The 19,886-nt window shown below is 43.4% G+C and overlaps 1 protein-coding gene across 1 annotated transcript in view; it reads left to right on the plus strand.

Annotated features, from left to right (window-relative positions):
- PPFIBP2 (PPFIA binding protein 2) overlaps positions 1-19,886 on the plus strand; it is a 144,934-nt gene that overhangs the window by 25,635 nt on the left and 99,413 nt on the right. Inside the window, 1 exon segment of the mRNA XM_007083180.3 lies at positions 6,046-6,142. Coding sequence (XP_007083242.2) covers positions 6,079-6,142 — 64 coding nt within the window. The 5' untranslated portion in view covers positions 6,046-6,078.

Below are 19,886 nucleotides of genomic sequence, written 5' to 3' on the forward strand. Positions count from 1 at the left end.
TTGTTAAAACAGCTGTTGTCTCCCTGCCTACCCAACCCCATTGCTCTTCCTCAGAAGCAGCCACTTTACATTTCTTAGTATTTTTATCCATATTGCTGGGGGAAAAAATGCTTGTTCTGCTGCTTTATTAATTGTTTTCAGTTGTCATTATCTAGTGACTTCTGAGTGCCCACTCCAGGAGGTGAGGAATCTGCTCCCTTTCCAGCCCCACCTCCACTGCCCACAACCACTTTTCATCTCTCTCCCGACCCCATGCTGCCCCTGCAGTTCCGGTTAGATTGCTATGAGGTGTTTCACTGTAAGGTTCATGGTTACTTTTACTTTTTGGTTTCCATGCAGTTCTTTTGTCATTGGCTTGAGTTTCAACTTTCTTGTCATTGAATTAAACAAATTCCTCCCCATATATAAATCTCTTTGGGTGTTCTGAAGCATGAGGTGTCCTGTTAATTTCGTGTTGCTGGAGAAATCTCTCCCAGAGCTTTCGGAAGCTCTCCAACATGGACCAGCTGTCCTTTTATGTTTGCTGCAGAGCTGTTGCCCTGGCATCTCCCTTATCTCTGCTAGCATATTCTCAGTGTCCCTGTGGGTTTATGTCTTTCAAAATAAATTTCTCGACTGTTGTTTCAGTGGGTAGCTAATTTAGATGTTTGGGTTCAATCTGCTGTATTTACCTGAGGTCTATCTTGTTTACTTTCACTGGTAGCAATGAGATTGGTTTTATCCTGATACAGATGAGACTGTTGAGTCTGAGAGGGGTTAAATAACTTGTCTAAAGATCCACAGTCATTATGCAGCAGAGTGCATGTTTTAACTCCAGACTGTGTTCTTTTTTCCTTTGTCCTTTGAAAAGAAAGGTGTTCTTGACTGATATGGGATGTGATTGAAAATTTAGGCTCCGCCATCAGTTTCTCTTGTGTCTTCTTCCATCTTCATTTTTTCTTAATACTGAAAATGGCTTCTTGCTCTCTTATCCCAAAGAGATAAATTTCCTATATCCTTCTAAGAAGCTGTCTCCCAAGCAGAGGCATAGCAAGAGGGATTTCTTAAAATAACTGTTTAAGAGTGTTCTGGTTTATGGGCAATCTGTAAATTATGGGGAAAAGGCTTTGGTTGGTTGTGATAACACAACACTTCTTTACCACCTGATGGCCATTTGCAGAAGGAGGAGGTGTGTGATGAGTCCAAAGTTTGGTGGTGGTGGGTTCTTGGCTCAGGGTTCATTCTTCAGGCCTTGCCTTCTAGTTGGGGACACTGTCCCCACCCTACCCCACCCCCATCCCTTCATCTGGACGGAGCCGCCAAGGAATCCGATCCCAGATCTGGCTCAGTTGTGTCCATGGCACAGGAGACCCTGAAGGAGCAGGGGTACCAGGGACTCTGGATCTGTTCCTGATTCCTTCTCTGGTCCTGGCCAGTGCCACTTGCAGCTCTAACCACTTTTACTAAAGGAAAAGTACTTTATAAAATGGAATGGAAGCTGGCAATTCAGTGTGGGTGGGATAAGTCAAGGCTACTTGCCCAAGACTTATCTGAATCAACAGTTCCTGCCTACTTCTGATTCTACTTTGCTGAACATGAAAGCTTAATGCACTATCTAAATCACGGCTTGCTGAGAGTGCATCAGATAACGGGTGGCTAATTGAGGCTCACTTTCTAAATTTCAGAACCCTAATCCTACACCCTTATCAACTTCGAGGTGCCAAACTGACCTTTGCGTGGTGCAATTCATGTGGCTATGACGTCTGTCACCAGATGCTGTCATTCTGAAACAAGACAGTTCCTCTCTATAGCTACAGGGTCATTTTCTGTCTGGCTGGTGGCAAAGAGGGTAAAGCTCTATGTTGGTGGGACATCACCTCAGATAGGAGGATGACAGCATCTAGAGAGGCCTGCAGGTGAAGGGAAGGGTGAATGGTGAAAGGGCTACACTTTTTCTTAACATTCCCAGTTTCTTTTTGTAGCTAAGTGTGAGCTAGTCACTTGGTAAGAAGAGAAGCCCTCCTGTTCCTTCACCATCAAATGCAGGGCTCTGTTAATAGTCCAGGTGTCCAGAGAGAATGAAAACTGGTTGGGGCCACAACAGCTGTCACTGTACTAAGCTCCTTAAGAGCCATGTCATCCTCTGCCTGCTCCTCTCCTTCCTGGGCTGGGGGCACCTCCCCCCGCCCCCAGGGAGTCCCCCAGGCACACTATCTCTTGCCCCAGCATCCACGCTGTGACAGGCCCCTGGCTGGCTGCTATAGCTCCCCTCTCATTGGTAGAGAACATGATTTCACTTCCACTCCCCACCACCTGCTTAGAAGTTGCCCTGCTTTTCGCTTGTGCCTTTGGGGTGCTTCTGGAATCCGACTCTCTCCCGGCCCCTTTGGGTCATCGCCTCTTCACCTAGCTTCTCTCCAGGAGGCCTCCAGGCATTCAACTTCTGGAGCTTCGTGCACATAAGCTCCACATCCCTGATGAACCCAGGCTCCCAGTGGAGGTGCTGTGCCCCTGCAGGGATGAACAGACACTGAATGTGGTGTGTGACATGTGTGCCTCTGAGGCTCCAACCTCCCTGAGGGCAATGATTGTCCCATCGTGTGTTAATGACAGGAGCTCTAACCTCAACAGTGGTCAGAGGAGAAAATGCCTACTAGGTGCCAGAATAGGAATGGTTGGTGACCTTGTGGCTTCCCTGTTCTGAGAGTGTCTGTGCTCACAGATGGGGGCCTGAGGCCTCACATTGATGGCATGTTTGGCCCTTCAAAAGTCTCTCTGTACCCCATGCCACTGACACCTCACAGCTGCCCTGTGACAGAAGCTGGCAGGGCCCCTTCTTACAGGTGTCCTGCCATCACCTGAGACCCAGCAGGTCTGGAACTGAGCTCATCAGCTGCCCTAAGCAGGTCTGGCTTCTGAGCACTCACAACCTTACCGGCCCCGGGCTCCTGGGTTTTAAATATGATACACCTTTGACTCATGTGTCACTTCACACCACCTCCCATGGGTCCACCCAACCTGCTCTTTGCCAAGTACAAACTCATCCCTGGGCAGAAGGCCTGTGGGCCTCCTCTTATGGCCCTTCTGTTGCAGGGGGTTGTAGCCTGGACCCTCCAGGCTTGGCACCTTCTAACTGTCCTCTCCCTTCTACCCTGGTAGTAAGGCCCCAAATGGGGCCTGCCTATTAAAATACGAGATCTTCTTAAAGATCTGATATGTTTACATCTGAGGCCACTTGGTTTGTTGTGCACTGGCAGTGGGTGTGATTCCCAAGCTCCTCTTATTAATTGCCCTCGTTACACTTATGTGAATTCTGTGAAAGGTTTTGACTCATCATGAGCAGCTGGATGCTCTGGTGTAATCTCATCAACCACTTTGATATTTGCCAATTACATCCTGCCCTTACATGCTTCTCCACCCTTCCATCCCCTCTGCCTGGAATAGCATTCTCCCCCTTATCTTCTGGGAAAACTTCTACTCATCCTTCAAGACCCAGAGAAACTGCATACCGGCCTCTATCAGCTTACCCCATACTGTGTCATCGTTAATTTGTTTATACTTTTGTCTTCACTAGACTGCATGGTCCGTGGGGACAGAGACTAGGTCTGATTTGTCAATATCTCCCCAGTACCCAGCACAGCAGGGTTTGGGGAATGTGGGTGAAAGGGATCTATCAATTTATTCACAAGTATTCACTCGTAAGCTTCCTTGTGCCAGGCACTGTGCTGGGCACTGGGCATATAGGGGTGAACAAGGCAGACAGGGCCCCACTGCCTCCATGGAGAGGGTGAGCAAGGCCAGTTGGCAAGCATACAAGTATACGGACGAGATACTTTGGAACTGCTGCACTTGGAAGGGGCTGCTATAGATGGAGGTGTGCAGGGAAGGCCTGTCTCAGATGACACATGGGAGCTGACACCCGGAAGATGAGAATAAATGAGCCATGCAGAGAGCTGGGAAAGCGAGCTCAGGGCTGAGTGGATAGCAGGTGTGAAGTTTCAGAAGAAGACATGGTCTTGGAGTATCGGCGGGGGGAGGGGGGTGGCACACAGAAAGGAGGCCACTGCTGTTGGAACATGACCAATGGAGAAAGCAATATGGGGTTGGCCTGGCCGGATCCTACACTGCCTCTTTTGAAGGTCCCAGTGAGTGAGCAGTGTGGACTTCTCCTTAGGAGTAGTGGGAGGTCCTCAGAGGGAACTATTTCAGACCTTTAATATCTCTGAACAGGTGGGAATGTGTGGATTATTGACCTGCAATAATTGTGTGTGATTGTGTGCCCTTTTCCTGCTACCTCTACTCTCATCCCCCAAACCCCCAAGCTTACTTCTATTCAGCCCATGAGATCTGCACATGTTTGGGGTCTCTAGTGGCCTGGGCTGCTCTTCTCAGCAGTGGCAGCTCTGTCCCTTGCTGCAGCCTCCTGTAGTAGCTCCTGCCACAGCCTTGAGGTGCTGATGAGGCTCCCACCCCCTCTGCAGGCTCCCGTTCTCATGCCCCTGCATTGATTGTGCAATGGCCCTTGGACTGCCGAGGCTCAGTGCCTGTTCCCAGACCTTCCTTGGCCTTTGCTCCTATGAATCACTGCCCTCCCTCTCCATACAAATAGTTGCTTATCTCTCTTTGCCATGCCTACCTCCTCCAGGGGAGCCAGCCTCTTGGACTTACCTGGGTTCTCTGTTCCTGAGCCTACCTCATTTAGTTTAAAGTCTCTCATCCAGTGCACTGTCCTGGCACAAATACATCCTGAGATCGTTGCCTCACTTCAAAAACAAAAACAAAAACAGCTAACATATGTTGAGCACTCACTATCTGTAAGGAAATGTACTGAGTACTTTCTATGAAATATTAATTCCTCATTTCATCATGACATCAACCTGGTGTGTTAAGTGCTGGTATTATCCACATGTTACAGATGAGGATACTGAGGCTCAGAGATCACATAGTAAATGGTAGAGCAGGGTTTGAACCCAGTCTATTTTAACAGCTACTGCCTGGTATAGTCCAATGTGGTTCTTTGTAGTCCTAAAATCTTTATCCATACCATCTCCAAAGCCACTTCTCTGTGGCTGCTCACTTTCCTTTCTTCCCTTTGAAAGTCCAACATCAACAGGGGACAGGAGCCGAGACCCCCAGGACCCTCTGTTTCCTGACCCGGGCCATCCTTGGGTAGAGGAGCCAGGCCGGTTCTCCACAGCACTTATGCCCGTTGGACACATGCACAGGCTTTGCTGAAGGAGCAAACAACAGCTCCTGCCTGCCATTTATAGGTGTGAACTAGGGATTACAAATACAGTTGTCGCTCCCTGCCACCAGGGAGTGGGTGGGAAGCAATAAAACGAGAAGAGGCTGCAGGAAGACAGTTTAGCTGAAAGACCGTTCGTAGAGGCAGCGTTGTCCAGAGATAGAACCAATTGCCATCTCCGTTAGACGGGAGACTCAGCCTGGGGGGAGGGTGGCCTTTGTGTCCTGGGAGAAGCTCTTCAGTCCTGGGGAGGTGGGGTGCTGCACTTTGCGTGGTGTTGGGTAGTCTAGAACTAAGATGGTGAGAGGAATTTTCCAGGTTCCTGGGACGGAGCTCTCCCCACAACAGTGTGTCCGCTAGGCCAGGCACTTTTGACCATCCAGGAAAGTGGCAGCCGAGGACTCTCGGCCTGGATCACACCTACCCGACGAAGGCGTTGCAGGTGCGGGACAGATGCGGCTCTAAGACAAACGTGCCTCCTGAGACTCCTGACGCCCGCTTGCTGCAGGGCACGTCCTCACTGAGTCCCTTTATCCAACTCGTAAGGGAGATTCCCCCGTGCTGGCTGCAGCTTCTGGAACCTGGGACTATAATGGCGGCTCTTAATCTCAGATGTGAATGGGATAGTGTGCTAAAGCCGCGGGAGACGGATCACTTGTGCCAGGAGGGAGAGGCTCTAGAGACGGCAGAACCGGAGGGTGGCCGGCTCGGATTCTTGCTAGAGAGGCCCACGTGATGTTGAAAGAGGAGGGTTTGCAGTCTTGCCTGCGTAATGTGGGCCTCTCTGCAACTTTTCCTTTGTCCTGTGCTTGAACTTTCAGTAAGACAAGAAGAAGACTGAGGGGAGAGGAGCCATGGCTTCGGATGCCAGTCACGTGCTAGAAGCTGCCCTGGAGCAAATGGACGGGATCATTGCAGGTACGGTCAGGGGGTCAGGGGGTCCCAACAACTGATGGCTCGTCCTCTACACCTCAAAGACTGTTTTCTCTCATTCCACCTTTCTTTCTGGCACAGCGAGAAGCCCCTCGGTTGATTTATTTGATTTTATTGTGCATGCCGTCTCTTTTTTTGAGTTCAGACTTGTGGAACACCTTGATCCCTGGCATGAGGTTAGGTCTCTGCCGAGGCAGTGTGGGTGTGCCATACGTTAGCACACTTTGGCTCCTGGCCGAGAGGCAGTTTGGGTGCATTAAGATTGTTTTTACTGTAAATTTGTCCGAGGTTTTACTGTAAATTTGTCAGAGTACAACTTGGCCTATCACAGGTGAGCTGAGACAAAACTCAGAGTCTGGAGACCTTGGTGCCTCATGCGGGTGTCCACTCCCTTCCCCAGCTGGTCTCCAGTGTGCTTGGGAATCAGGAGGCAGTTTGGTATGGATTCACCTCCTCACCTAAAGAATGTTCCTTATGCCATATTGTTTCTTACCTGTTTGGCCATTGTTTGACTTCAGGTCCACATTAGCCATTTAAGAATAGTCCCCAGAAAAGATCCGATGAAACTGATTAATTGGAAAGGAGCACCAGTGGGCTGTTTGGGCTGATTAACTCTTTGATGGTGGTGGGGTGGGGGGAACCCAAGCCCGTACTGATTACAATAAACCTCTCATTGAAAATCTTTCTGGAAGGCTCCAGGGTCCTCTTTCTGCCCTGACCAGATGACAAGTCAGGGGCCTTATTTGCTGACTGGCCATGCTTCTTTGAGACTTTGCTCCTCTCTGTGCAGAGCTGCGGCTGGAGGAGTTCAGGGACGAGGGCTTGGGCTGAGTGTGGCTAAAGCCTAGGATGTGCATGGGCACTGGACACCGCCCCTTGCCGGGCAATTGCTTTTCCTTCCACCCTGTGAGGACAGTCTGATTCACCGAGGGTTGTGGGTGTTGGCACCTGGGTGGGAGAGGCTGTGTGTTGAAGCTTCTTCACGTTCTTGGTGGCGCTGTAACATGTCCTAGCTGTCATCTGTCAGGCTCCTCATTTCTCAGTGAACATAAGAGCTCTTGAGAGGCCTGATAATGTTCTGCTTCTCCAAGGCTCTACAGATTGGGATGTCCTGTTCTAGGTTAGGGCCTCCAAAACCCCCTTAAAAGGAAACAGTCAAGAGTGCGGATTTCCTAGCAGTCCTTGTAGAGTCTCATCTGGAAGCCATCAGGGGCTCATGTGCAGTGGGATCAGAGCCACAGGGTCAGGCCCTCCGACCTCAAAGCTCTTGGATGGCTGTGAAAGCTGAATGGACACCTTCTAAAGAAGACAGCTGGTGTGGGGCCAGTCCTGCTTCCTGCCTCCTAATTTCTCCACATTGGCATTCCTAAAATGATGAAGCCTCTAGCAAAATACGCTGTCTCTGAGAGAGCAGCATGTGACCATCAGGGCTTTGCCTTAACCCAGGATCTGCTGGTGAGGATCTGGGATGGACAAAGAGGAAGGGCCCTGTGACTGGGTGGTACAGAACCCAGGAGGCCCATCCCCCTGCATTTCCAGCACAAACTGCTACCTCCTTCTCTTTCCTTCATCATCCACACTGGCTGCTTCCTTCTAGAAGGGCTCCTTGGGCAGCTGTGCCTGGAACAGTCTACATTCTAAGGCATTCTTTGCAGATTGGTCAGGAGAAACACCTGCAGACAGACTTCTTGGATCAAATCCTGCCTCTACAACACCCTATTTACCTGACTGTGCCTCAGTTTCCTCACATTTAAAATGGGAATAATCATAGTACCCTCCTTAGAAGGTTGCTATGCTTACATGCATAAGGTGCTGAGAACAGTGCCTGGCACGTAGTAAGCCCTATAAAATGTTAACTTTTGAGAAATTAATGAGGGATTAAAAAAATCTTTATTATGTTACGTCTTTAGAGACATGTTAGAGTTCTTATTTATTCAGGGCCTTGTTTCACCCATTTGTGTTTTGTGTTTTTCATTGCATAAGGCTTGTGCGGGCCTTGCTAGACTCGCCTGGGATTTGCAAGATTAATGCATGGTCTTCTGAGTGGTCTCTGTGCTGTTGCCCCTGTTGGTGGCACTGTAACATGTCCTAACTGTTATCTGTCAGGCTCCTGGCCCTTTTTACCCTCTGTCTCCCACAAAGCAGCAGAGCCATCCTTGAAACTCACTTCAAACCACAGATTCCTCTCTCCAAAGCTTGTCAATGGCTTCCCATCTCAGGATAAAATCTGAAGTCCTCAGCAGACCCAGCCCTTCCATACATGATCTGGTCTTTGACTGCAAGTATGGGCACACCTCCTACCACTTTCCTCCTGGCTTATCTCCCTTTAGCCCACACACTGGCTGTCTCAGGACCTTTGTGCGTGCTGCCCCCTTAGCTGGAATGCCATCCTCCAGATACCCTCAGATATGATCGCTGCTGAAATGTCACCACATCACAGAGGTCCCCCCTGACCCTCTCTAATTAGCATCTTTTCCTCCCACCACTCTGTCCTCATATCCTGTTTATATTTCTTTATAGCACTTTTCACCACCTGACCTATTACATTCACATTTGCCTCCCTGTGTGTATCGTCAGCCTCCCACACCAGATTGTAAGTTTCATGGGGACAGAGGCTTTGCTGCTCCATCCCTAGTGCCTCCGTTGGTCCGCAGCACATATTAGGTGTTTAATAAGTATTTGTCACATACACGTTTTATTTACTTTTGTGAATAGGCTCTCCTTTTTAGGGCGCAGTTGTTAGTTTATATATATATATACCCTTTTACCTGTGTACTGAACTTCATTTATTCTTTTCTTGGTACCTTTCACTGATTATTCTGGAATAACAAAGCGCTAATTGTTTTTTTTTTTTGAAGATTCAGTGATTGGCATGTCTGTGAACCATCTCTCAAGTAATAATTGGCTCACACAGACATTTGACAGGAGCTATTTGGCAGATAATTGAACATTGAAGTAATTAGTGCATGTCTGGAGGGTATATATTCTATGCCATTTGTGATGAAAAGAATGATAATTATTGAATACCTTTGTGCAGGATACTCTTCCGCAAGATTATTAATACCCTCCTCATATTCAAGGTGGTTGGCCCAAACTAGATCTAAGAGCTTAAGAGTTTTTGTGGTTGTGGGGCACCTGGGTGCCTCATTCAGTTAAACATCGGACTTCAGCTCAGGTCATGATCTCTCGGCTCGTGACTTCGAGCCCCTCATTAGGCTCTGTGCTGACAGCTCAGAGCCTGGAGCCTGCTTCGGATTCTGTGTCTCCCTCTCTCTCTGCTCCTCCCTGGCTTGCACTCTGTCTCTCTCTCTCCCTCTCAAAAGTAAATAAACGTTTTAAAAAATTTTTTCTAAAAAGAGATTTTATGCTTGTTAATGTGGAGTAGGGAGTTAGACCGTTGAGGTTTGAATTCCAGCTCAGTCACTTAGGACTGGCCGTGGGATCTTTAGGCAGATTGTTTAATCCCTCTGAGCTCAGTTTCCTCATATATAAAATAGTGATAATTGTACCTATCTCATATTATTGGGAGGATTAAATTAATGGAGGTAAGGCACTTAGTGCTCAGTTGGTATAAGTTAGTTTGTTTTGTTGAGGTTAGCACTGACATTATGATTTTTACCACGTAGGGTCGCAGTGCTGGATTTCCAGTCTAGGGCCATCTGAGTTTCTTCTGGGCTGCTTTCATGCCTGCACTGGTTTTATGATGCTGTGTAGCGGAGTTCTGGGGGCTCTGTGAAGCCATTTGAGAGAAAAGTTACCTGGGAACGGAGTCCGGTTCAGTTCTTGCTCCTGGTCCCCTAGCCAGAGTGACTTTGCTCTCTTCTCTCTCAGACGCATGAGACTTCCAAGTGAGGGTTCCTCTGCTGAAAGGGTGGCAGCTAAGAGAAAATTTGAAAACCGTGGTATCACATCATGATGCCACAAATCCTGCAGAAATGACATTTCTCTGTGAACATTTAAATCGTCCTTTCTGTATTTCTATTCACCTATTAATTTGAAGTCGAATGGTGTCACGTGATGCCAACACTACCAAAACACAATTGCTTTTGCATCCATTAAGTTGCTCAAATGAGCACCCAAGGACTGTGTTCTCTCACTTTCTGAAAACACAGTTACCACTTTATTTCAATGGAAGAAACTTTTGTAGGCTTCCTGCATACCCCATATCGCAAGCATTTATGCAAAAACAACATGGATTCCTCCTAAAAGGACAGTTCCTTCAACAATGATGATTCTTAGGCACAACACTATATGACAAGAGATTTCCCTTTATTAATTACTCTGGAGTATGCTAGGCTCAGGTTCACTTTCCAAAACTCCTTCCTAGAAGAGTATACTTAGGGCATGTGATCTCAGTATTTATGTAAGTAAGTCTTTAATGGGGAAAAAAGAATATTCTCCTTCCTCCAAATCAATGTAAACAATGCAAACACTGCAGGAGATTATCACTACTGTAAACAACCAGGCCAGAAATACCCTGAGAGGACATCCTGATGCACAAGTGTCAAATTTACTTGTCTCCGAGCCGCGGTGTGGTGACCCTTATCTCAGGGCACTTGGTGGCTCTGGAGGTGTAAGGAAAAGAAATCCCTTGCCAGCAGAAACAGGACCATTAAATGAAACTCCTTACATGGTTGAATTTTTGAAACCCGAATGGGTGTTTCCTGGGTATGACTGTGCTTGATTGGAGCCCTAAAATTCTGTGCCAGAAAGTTGGAAGGAGGTGACTGAAAGACCCCAGAACCCTTGTTAAAAATGATGTTTCTAGTACAAAAGACCACTGTTGTAGCTTCCGGTACAATGTTAACCTTTGCTCTTGCTCCTGATTAATCCCTGTGATTCGGCCCACAAATAATACTATAATTGAATTACACTGTTGACTGTTGAAATTGAACCACATATTGCTTAAGTACATTGCCCTGCATGACCCAGGGCAACTGCCACATATGCTCATTTTGCATCTGGCTTAATTTGTGGGCTGACAGGTTCAGTGGCTGCTCTGGGAGGCCATTTCTGCAGTAGTACAGAGAAGCCCATGGTCATAACACAGATGGCCACTCATTCCTCTTCACCATAGCAGGGGGTCATTCATGCAGTCATCTGCAAGCTGTACCCATCGATGAGGAAGAGTTAAAAGGGGCCCGTTTTGTGACAGTTTTAAAAAGAGGTTGCTCTGGGCCTTGCTGTGAACTCTGATTAGTGTCTGGTGTTTCTTTCTTTCTTTCTTTCTTTCTTTTTTTTTAAGATTTAGATTTGGGGTAGAGTAAGTTCTGGTCAAGACTGAGATTATTCACTTTGACTGATGAATGGCTGTGGCATTGAAGGCTGCTGATCAGTCCATGCTCTGCACATGCTCAGTTAACTGGTCTGGTCCAGGTCCTCTCTGAGGTAGATCGGCATATAGCAGTCATGAGTAAGGGGGTGGGAGAACCTAACCTTGCCTGCTTCCCACTCAAGATTCAGGTGGAGAGCACTGTGCTCTGATTCTGACCTGGAGACGGTCAGAGTGGAAGTTTGGAGGTGACCAGGGGCCTGAGCTATCAAGACCATCTATCCTTTGTGTAAAGAGGTCGGAATGGCCCATGGTGGCAAGCACTGTTCAACAACCATCGTTTGGATTTTTCCCCTTGCTACAGAGCACTCCTCCCCTCCTTCAGGGCTGCACAGCCTCATTTTCTGTTCCCTGAAAGAGTCTGAGTAAAACTGGAATTCTCACTTGTTCCTTAAATACCTGCTCTAGTTGTAGGTATCGGAACTGACATACAAAACCATGTAGCCTGGTATTTTCTCCTTGAAAGATTTCCTGTTTTTAATGGTTAGAAACAGGTTTTAACTTCTTAGTTGAGTTTTGGCAAGTTGCATTTTTCTAAAAATTTGTGCATTTTACTAAGATCTTTCATTTTGTTAGCATAAGCATGGCTGTCATATTTTTTAAAGATCTGCTATACCTGTTGTGTATTCCTAATAGTGCTTCATTATGCCCTCTATTTTTTGATCAGTCTTACCCAGGGTTATCTTTATTATTATTATTTTCAAAGAACTGACTTTGCTGATGACTTTCCATCGTATGTGTGTGGCATGTTTATTATTTATTCTGTAAATACATAAATATGTATATGTATTAGTCCAGGTTGTCCAGAGAAACAAAATCAATAGTGTGTGTGTGTGTGTGTGTGTGTGTGCACGTGCGTGCATGTCTGTGTGTATGTGTGCCTGTCCATGTGTGTTTAGAGAAAGAGATCTCTGAGAGAAAGGTTGGTTGACTGATTGATTTTAAGGAATTGACTCACCTGATTATGAGAGCTAGCAAGTTCAGTCTCTCCAGGATAGGCCAGCAGGCCAGAGACCCATGGAAGAGCCAATGTTGCAGTTCCAGACTGCAGGCCAGCTGCTGGCAGAATTCCTTCTTCTTCCAGGGAGATCTGTCCTTTTTCGTTATGACCTTTCACCAATTTGATGTTATGGAGAGCAATCTGCATTAGATACAACCTACTAGTTTCAATGTTAATCTTGGCTAAAAAATACCTTCACAAACATCTAGACTAAGGTTTGGCCAAATACTGGGGTACTCTGGCCTAGCCAAGTTGACACATGAAATTAACCACCACAGTATATGTGAATAAATATGCATTCTGTATCTATACTTAATATATATTCATATTTAACTTACTTGAATGGTTTTTGTCATTTTCTTCTCTGCTTACCTAAATGTATCTATTCTCTTTTAGAAACCAAATTAAGGAGCATCTGGGTGGCTTAGTTGGTTAAGCGTCCAACTTTGGCTCAGGTCATGATCTGGTGGTTCTTGCGTTTGAGCCCTGCATCGGGCTCTGTGCTGACAGCTCAGAGCCTGGAACCTGCTTCAGATTCTGTGTCTCCCTCTCTCTCTGCCCCTCCCCCCCTCTCAAAAATAAATAAAACATTAAAAAAATTTTTAACCGAATTAAAAAACCAATCAATAATAATATGTTTTCAATTGACTGCTAACTTCCATGTGTTGTGGTTAAGTGGTCTCTAATACTTATTCTTTGGAATTTATTGATACTTGCTTTGTGGCCTTGATTAGAGCACTGTCAGCTTTCATTAATGTCCCAGGTGTTCTGGAAAGGTGTGTACATTCTCCCAATTGTCAGGTGCAATGTTCTGTATTTGTTCATTACATCCACTTTGTTTAAATCTTTGCTATCATTACAGATTGTTTTGGTCTGCTTGATCTCATCAGTTTCTTAGAAATACATATTAAAATTCTACTAGGTGGTGGATTTTGTCTCCCTATAACTCTGAGTATTTTGCCTTATATTTTGAAGCTGTGTTTTGTATTATATGAATACACTTTTAGAGTTCTACCTTCCCGGTGAACACTTTTATCAGCATAGAGTAACACTCTTCATCTCTGGCAATGTTTTTTGTCTTGAAGAGTATTTTTTCTCATGTTAATCTGTCCATTCCAACTTTGTTTTGGTTTTTCTTGGCATTATATTGGTATTGACCTTCTTCCATCCTTTTTCAGTATCAAGCTTTCAGTGTGCTTTTGTTTTAGATATATCTTTTGCCAATGGGATATAGGTACCCTTTTACTTTTTAACCAGTTTAACAATACCTGTCTTTCAACCAGCCGGTGTCGTCTGTATACATTTATTTTGATGATTAATTCATCTGACCATTTTTCAACAATCTTATTGTCTGATTTCTACTTGTCTCACACTTTCTGGGCTTCACTCACCCCCCTCTTTTTTTTTTTTTAAACATCAAATTATTTGTATGTGTTCTTATTCCAGATTCCAGGCCCAGTTTCCTTCTGCAGGGTAGGCTTCTCTACTTTACTGAAGGTGTTGCCCTTTTGTATCCTGGCTTCGTGCAGAGGTCTCCCATCTGACCTCTCCCTTGGATCAGGCCTAAACTTTGTCTCCTGTCCCCCCAAGTGGTCTGTGGCCCAGGTGTTAGACTGTCAGGGAACTGGCAGTGGCATACTGGATAAACACCAGTTCAGATGCTCTCTTTCCCTTGAGGTTCTGAGCTCTGAAGATTTCCTTCAGTTTAGCTGCTTAAAAAGGTGTGTGCACATGGGTTTTTGAATTTTGGGGTGTCCTTCGAGGGTTTTCTCTGTACAACTAGTCTGCCACTGCCGGCCCCTTGGCTGCTGTGATGCTGTCCTTTTTTGGCTCACCATCCCCTTCTGCCATCTTCAGAGCAAGTGGTGACAGGTCGAGTCCTCAGGTCGTGTCCCTCTGACCCAGTCATCTGTGTCCCTCTTCTTATTTAACTGGAAACCTGTATCTCCCCCTCCTTTTCACCCATTTTGCCCAGTCCCCAAACCCCCTTACCTCTAGCAACCATCAGTTCTCTGTATTTGTAGGTCTGATTCTGCTTTTTGTTTATTCATTTGTGTGGTTTATTTTCAGATTTCACATGTGAGTGAAATCATATGGTATTAGTCTTTCTCAGTCTGACTTATTTCATTTAGGATAATGCCCTCTAGGTCCATCCATGTTGTCGCAAATGGCATGATCTCACCCCTTTTTATGGCTGTGTAATATTCCTTTATACATGTCACATTTTCCTTATCCATTCATCTATCCATGGACACATAGGTTGCTTCTGTATTTTGGTTATTGTGAATAATGCTGTAATAAACACAGGGGTACGTGTACCTTTTTGAATTAGTGTTTTTGTTTCTTTGGGTAAATACCCAGTAGTGGAATTCCTGAATCGTATAATTCTATTTTTAATTTTTTGAGGAAACTCCATACTGTTTTCCACAATGGCTGCAGCAGTTTACATTCCCACCAACAATATATGAGGGTTCCTTTTTCTGCACATCTTCTCCAATACTTATTATTTCTTGTCTTTTTTATTTTAGTCATTCTAATAAGTATGTGGTCAGTTTGAGGGGAAAAATATTTCATATGTGCTTGAACACGGTGTGCCATCTCTCGTTGTTTGGGACAGAGTTCTTTGTCCTTTGTTGTTCTATTGTATCACTTCATTTTTTATTTCCTGTTTAGCTCTGCTTGATCTGTCATTTCCTAGGTTAGATGGTCACAACATGCTCTCTTTTTTACACACCATGGGATTTGGTTTTTAAAATTTGTGTTTGAGATTTGTGTGTCCAAGTTCCTCAGTGAGAAGGCCTGGAATCCCCTACATTGTGCTCAGGACTGCTGAGCTGTATGGTTCCGGGGGCGCCATGTACACTCTGGACTACAGGTTGTGCTGGCAAGTTCTCTGTATTATATAAGCTGGGAGCAGTCCCTTCCAACACTCAAACAAAATAGAGCAGAATTTTTCACTTCTTGAAAGTTTGATAGAACTTACTTGTAAAAACACTCGGCCTGAAATGTTCTTTGGAAAAGAAATTTAAATTATGGTTCAAATGCTTCAAATTATAGTTTAAATTGTTTATTTTACAGGACTATTCAGATGATTTTTTATTTGTTTTTATCATTTTATCCAGTTAATGTGTGTGTGTGTGTGTGTGTGTGTGTGTGTGTGTATGTGTGTGTGTGTGTGTGTGTGTGTGTCTTAAATTTGTTTTTGGTTTTGTCTTGCTGGCCTTTGTTGTTGTTTTTAATCTCTGCTAGAAAGTTAAATGTCTATTACTATTCTTTTAAGGCTCATACTTATATATTTAACATGCCTCCTTACCATGAAGGCTAAAGATAAATATCTTTAAAGAAGAGTAATGCTTCATCATTAATACATGACTCTTAGAACGCTTTGATTTCTATCAGTGCCCCATTGTCCACATTATTTTTGTGCAGAGTTCTAATGTCATCTTAATCCATATCCTCCAAATTATTATGTTTTTTAATTGGCAGTGTTTATTCTGTTTAACAAATAATTTTAACACAGTTGGTTCTTTCATCCCACACCTTTTTGCTTGCCATAGTTTCTTTCTTCATGAAGTAGATCCTTTAAAATTAATTCAGTAATAAATTGCATGAGTCATCATCTGAAAAATGTACTCTTTTTATTCTCTTTTAAAAGTTTATTTATTTTGAGAAAGAGAGAGAAAGAGCAGGTGCGTGTGTGCACTAGCAGAGGAGGGGCAGAGAGAGAGGGAGAGAATCCCAAGCAGGCTCTGTGCTGTCAGCGCAGAGCCCATCCTTGTTTTATTCTTAATCTTGAGTGACAGGTTTTCTAGAAGTTGTAGATGAGGGGCGCCTGGGTGGCTCAGTCAGTTAAGTGTCTGACTTTGGTTAAATGTCTGACTTCAGTTCAGATCATGATCTCCCGGGTTTTGAGTATGAGCCCTGTGTTGGGCTCTGTGCTGACAGCTTGGAGCTTGGAGCCTGCTTCGGATTCTGTGTCTCCCTCTCTATCTGCCCCTCCCCTGCTCACACTCTGTCTGTCTCTCTCTCTCTCTCAAAAATAAATAAGCATTAAAAAAAAGAAGTTGTGGATGATATTTTATGGTCATTGATCATATATAATGGAATATTACTCAGCCATAAAAAGAATGAAATCTTGCCATTTGCAACAACATGGATGTATCTAAGGAGTATAATGCTAAGTGAAATAAGTCATTCAGAGAAGTATGTTAACTGTACTGAAATTACAATTTTTCTAAATTGTAAATATATACATGTGAATAAATATATACGCGTGTGTGTGTGTGTATATATATATATATATATACACACACACACACACACGTATATACATATATATGTGTATATATCTCACATCTTCTTTATCCTTTCATCTATTGAGGGATACTTGGGCTGATTCCCTAATTTGGCTATTGCAAATAATATTGCAAAAAACATAGGACTGCATATGTCTTTTTGAATTAGTGTTTTCATAGTCTTTGGGTAAATACCCAGTAGTGGAATTACTGAACCATATGGTAATTCTATTTTTAATTTTTTGAAATGCCTCCATACTGTTTTTCCATAATGGCTATACCAGTTTGCAATCCTATCAGCATTGCACGAGAGTTCCTTTTTCTTCACATCCTCACCAACACCTGTTGGTTCTTATGTTTTTCATTTTAGCCATTCTGACCAGTGTGAGGTGGTATCTCAGTGTGGTTTTGATTTACATTTCCCTAATGATGAGCAATGTTCAGCATCTTTTCATGTGTCCGTTGGCCATCTGGATGTCTTTGAAGGTCTGTTCACGTCTTCTGCCCATTCTTTAATTGGATTATTTGGGGATCTTTTGGTGTTAAGTTGTGTGCAAACATCTTCTCCCATTCAAAAGGTTGTCTTTTAGTTCTGTTGATTGTTTCCTTTGCTGCGCGGAAGCTATTTATTTGTTTGTTTGTTTATTTAAGAGAGCAAATGGGGGAGGGGTAGAGAGAGTGGGGTGAAAGAGAATCCCAAGCAGGCTTCACGCCGACAGCGCAGAGCCTGATGTGGGGCTCAAACTCAAGAACTGCGAGACCGTGACCTGAGCCGAAACTAAGTTTTGGATAGTTAACCAACTGAGCTACCCAGGCGCCCCAGAGGCTTTTTATTTTGATGAAGTCCCAATAGTTTATTTTTGCTTTTGTTTCCTTGCATCTGGAGACATATCTAGAAAACTGTGTCTATGGCTTATGTCAAAGAGGTTACTGCCAGTGTTCTCCTCTAGGAATTTTATGGTTTCAGGTCTCACATTTAGGTCCTTAATCCAATTTTGAGTTTATTTTTGTGGTATAAGAAAGTGGTCCAGTTTCATTGTTTTGCATGTAGCTGTCCAATTTTCTCAGCACCATTTGTTAAAGAGACTGTCTTTTTCCCATTGTATATTCTTATCTCCTTTGTCATAGACTAATTGGCCATATCATCATGGGTTTATTTCTGGGCTCTCCATTCTGTTCTATTGACCAATGTGTCTATTTTAGTGCCGGTACCATACTGTTTTGAGTATTGCAGCTTTGTAGTATAACTTGAAATCTGGGATTGTAATACCTCCAGTTTTGTTCTTTTTCAAGATCACTTTGGCTATTTGGGGTCTTTTGTGGTTCCACACAAATCTAGGGATTATTCCAGTTTTGTGAAAAATGCTATTGGTATTTTGATAGGGATTGCATTAAATCTGTAGATTGCTTTGGGTAGTATGGATATTTTAACAATACTTGTTCTTCCAATCAATGAGCATGGAATATCTTTCCATTTGTTTGTGGTTTCCTCGACTGTTTTCATCAGTGTTCTATAGTTTTCAGAATACAGGTCTTTCACCTCCTTGGTTGAGTTTATTCCTAAGTATTTTATTTTTGGTGCAATTGTAAATAGGATTCTTTTCTTAATTTCTTTCTGCTGCTTCACTTTTTGTATGTAGAAATGCAACAGATTTCTGTATATTGATTTTGTATCGTACAACCTTATTGAATTCACTTATCAGTTCTAGTAGTTTTGGGTGGAGTTTTTCAGGTATTTTATATATAGTTTCATGCCACCTGCAAATAAGATAGTTTTACTTCTTAGTTACCAATTTGGATTCCTTTGTTTCTTTTTGTTGTCTGATCACTATTGCTAGGACTTCCAGTAGTATGTTGAATAAAAGTGGTGAGAGGGGACATTCCTGTCTTGCTGCTGATCTTCAGGGGAAAGCCCTCAGTTTTTCACTATTAGGTATGATATTAGCTGTTGGTTTTTCATATATGGCCTTTATTATGTTGAGATCTATTCTCTTTAAAACTACTTTGTTGAGGGTTTTTATCATGAAGGAATGTTGTGCTTTGGAAAATGCTTTTTATGAGATGATCATGTGGTTTTTATCCTTTCTCTTATTGATGTCATGCATCATGTTACTTAATTTGTGAACATTGAACCACCTTTGTATCCTAGGAATAAATCCCCCTTGATCGTGGTGAATGATTTTTTTAATCTGTTGTTGGATTCAGTTTGCTAATATTTTATTGAGGATTTTTGCATCTGTGTTCATCAGAAATATTGGCCTGTAGTTCTTTTTTTATAGTGTCTTTATCTTGTTTTGGTGTCAGAGTAATGCTGGTCTCATAGAATGAATTTGGAAGTTTTCCTTCCTCTTCTGTTTTTTGAAATAGCTTAAGAATAGGTATTAATTCTTCTGTAAGTGTTTGGTAGAATTTACTTGTGAAGCTGTCTGGTCCTGGATTTTTCTTTGTTGGGAATTTTGTTGTTGTTGGGAGTTTCTTTGACTGTTGATTCAATTCCATTGTTGGTAATCAGCCTGTTCAAATTTTCTATTTATTCCTGATTCAGTTTTTGGTGGTATGCCCTTAAGAATTTATCCATTTCTTCTAGATTGTCCAGTTTGTTGGCATATAATTTTTCATACTATGCTCTTATAATCCATTATATTTCTTTTGTGTTGGTTGTTATTTTTCCTCTTTCATTTATGATTTTGTTTGTTTGAGCCCTGTCTCTATTTTTTTCTTTTTCTTTTTTTTGCTCAGTCTGGCTAAAGGTTTATTAATATTGTTGATTTTTTTCAAAGAACCAGCTTCTGGTTTCATTGATCTATTCTATTGTTTTTTTAGTTTCTATTTTGTTTATTTCTCCTTTAATCTTATTATTTCCTTCCTTCTACTGGCTTTGGGTTTTGTTCTTTTTCTAACTTCTCTAGGTGAAGGTTAGGTTGTTTATTTGGGATTTTTCTTCTGTCTTGATGTGTCCTGTATTGCTATAAACTTCCTTGTTAGAACAGCTTTTACTACATCCCAAAGATTTTGGACCACTGTATTTTCATTTTAATTTGTCTCTATGTCTTATTTTATTTCCTCTTGATTTCCTGGTTGACCCATTAATTGTTTAGTAGC

The sequence above is a fragment of the Panthera tigris genome, chromosome D1 (assembly GCF_018350195.1).
Source record: "Panthera tigris isolate Pti1 chromosome D1, P.tigris_Pti1_mat1.1, whole genome shotgun sequence".
NCBI classification, from domain to species: Eukaryota; Metazoa; Chordata; class Mammalia; order Carnivora; family Felidae; genus Panthera; species Panthera tigris.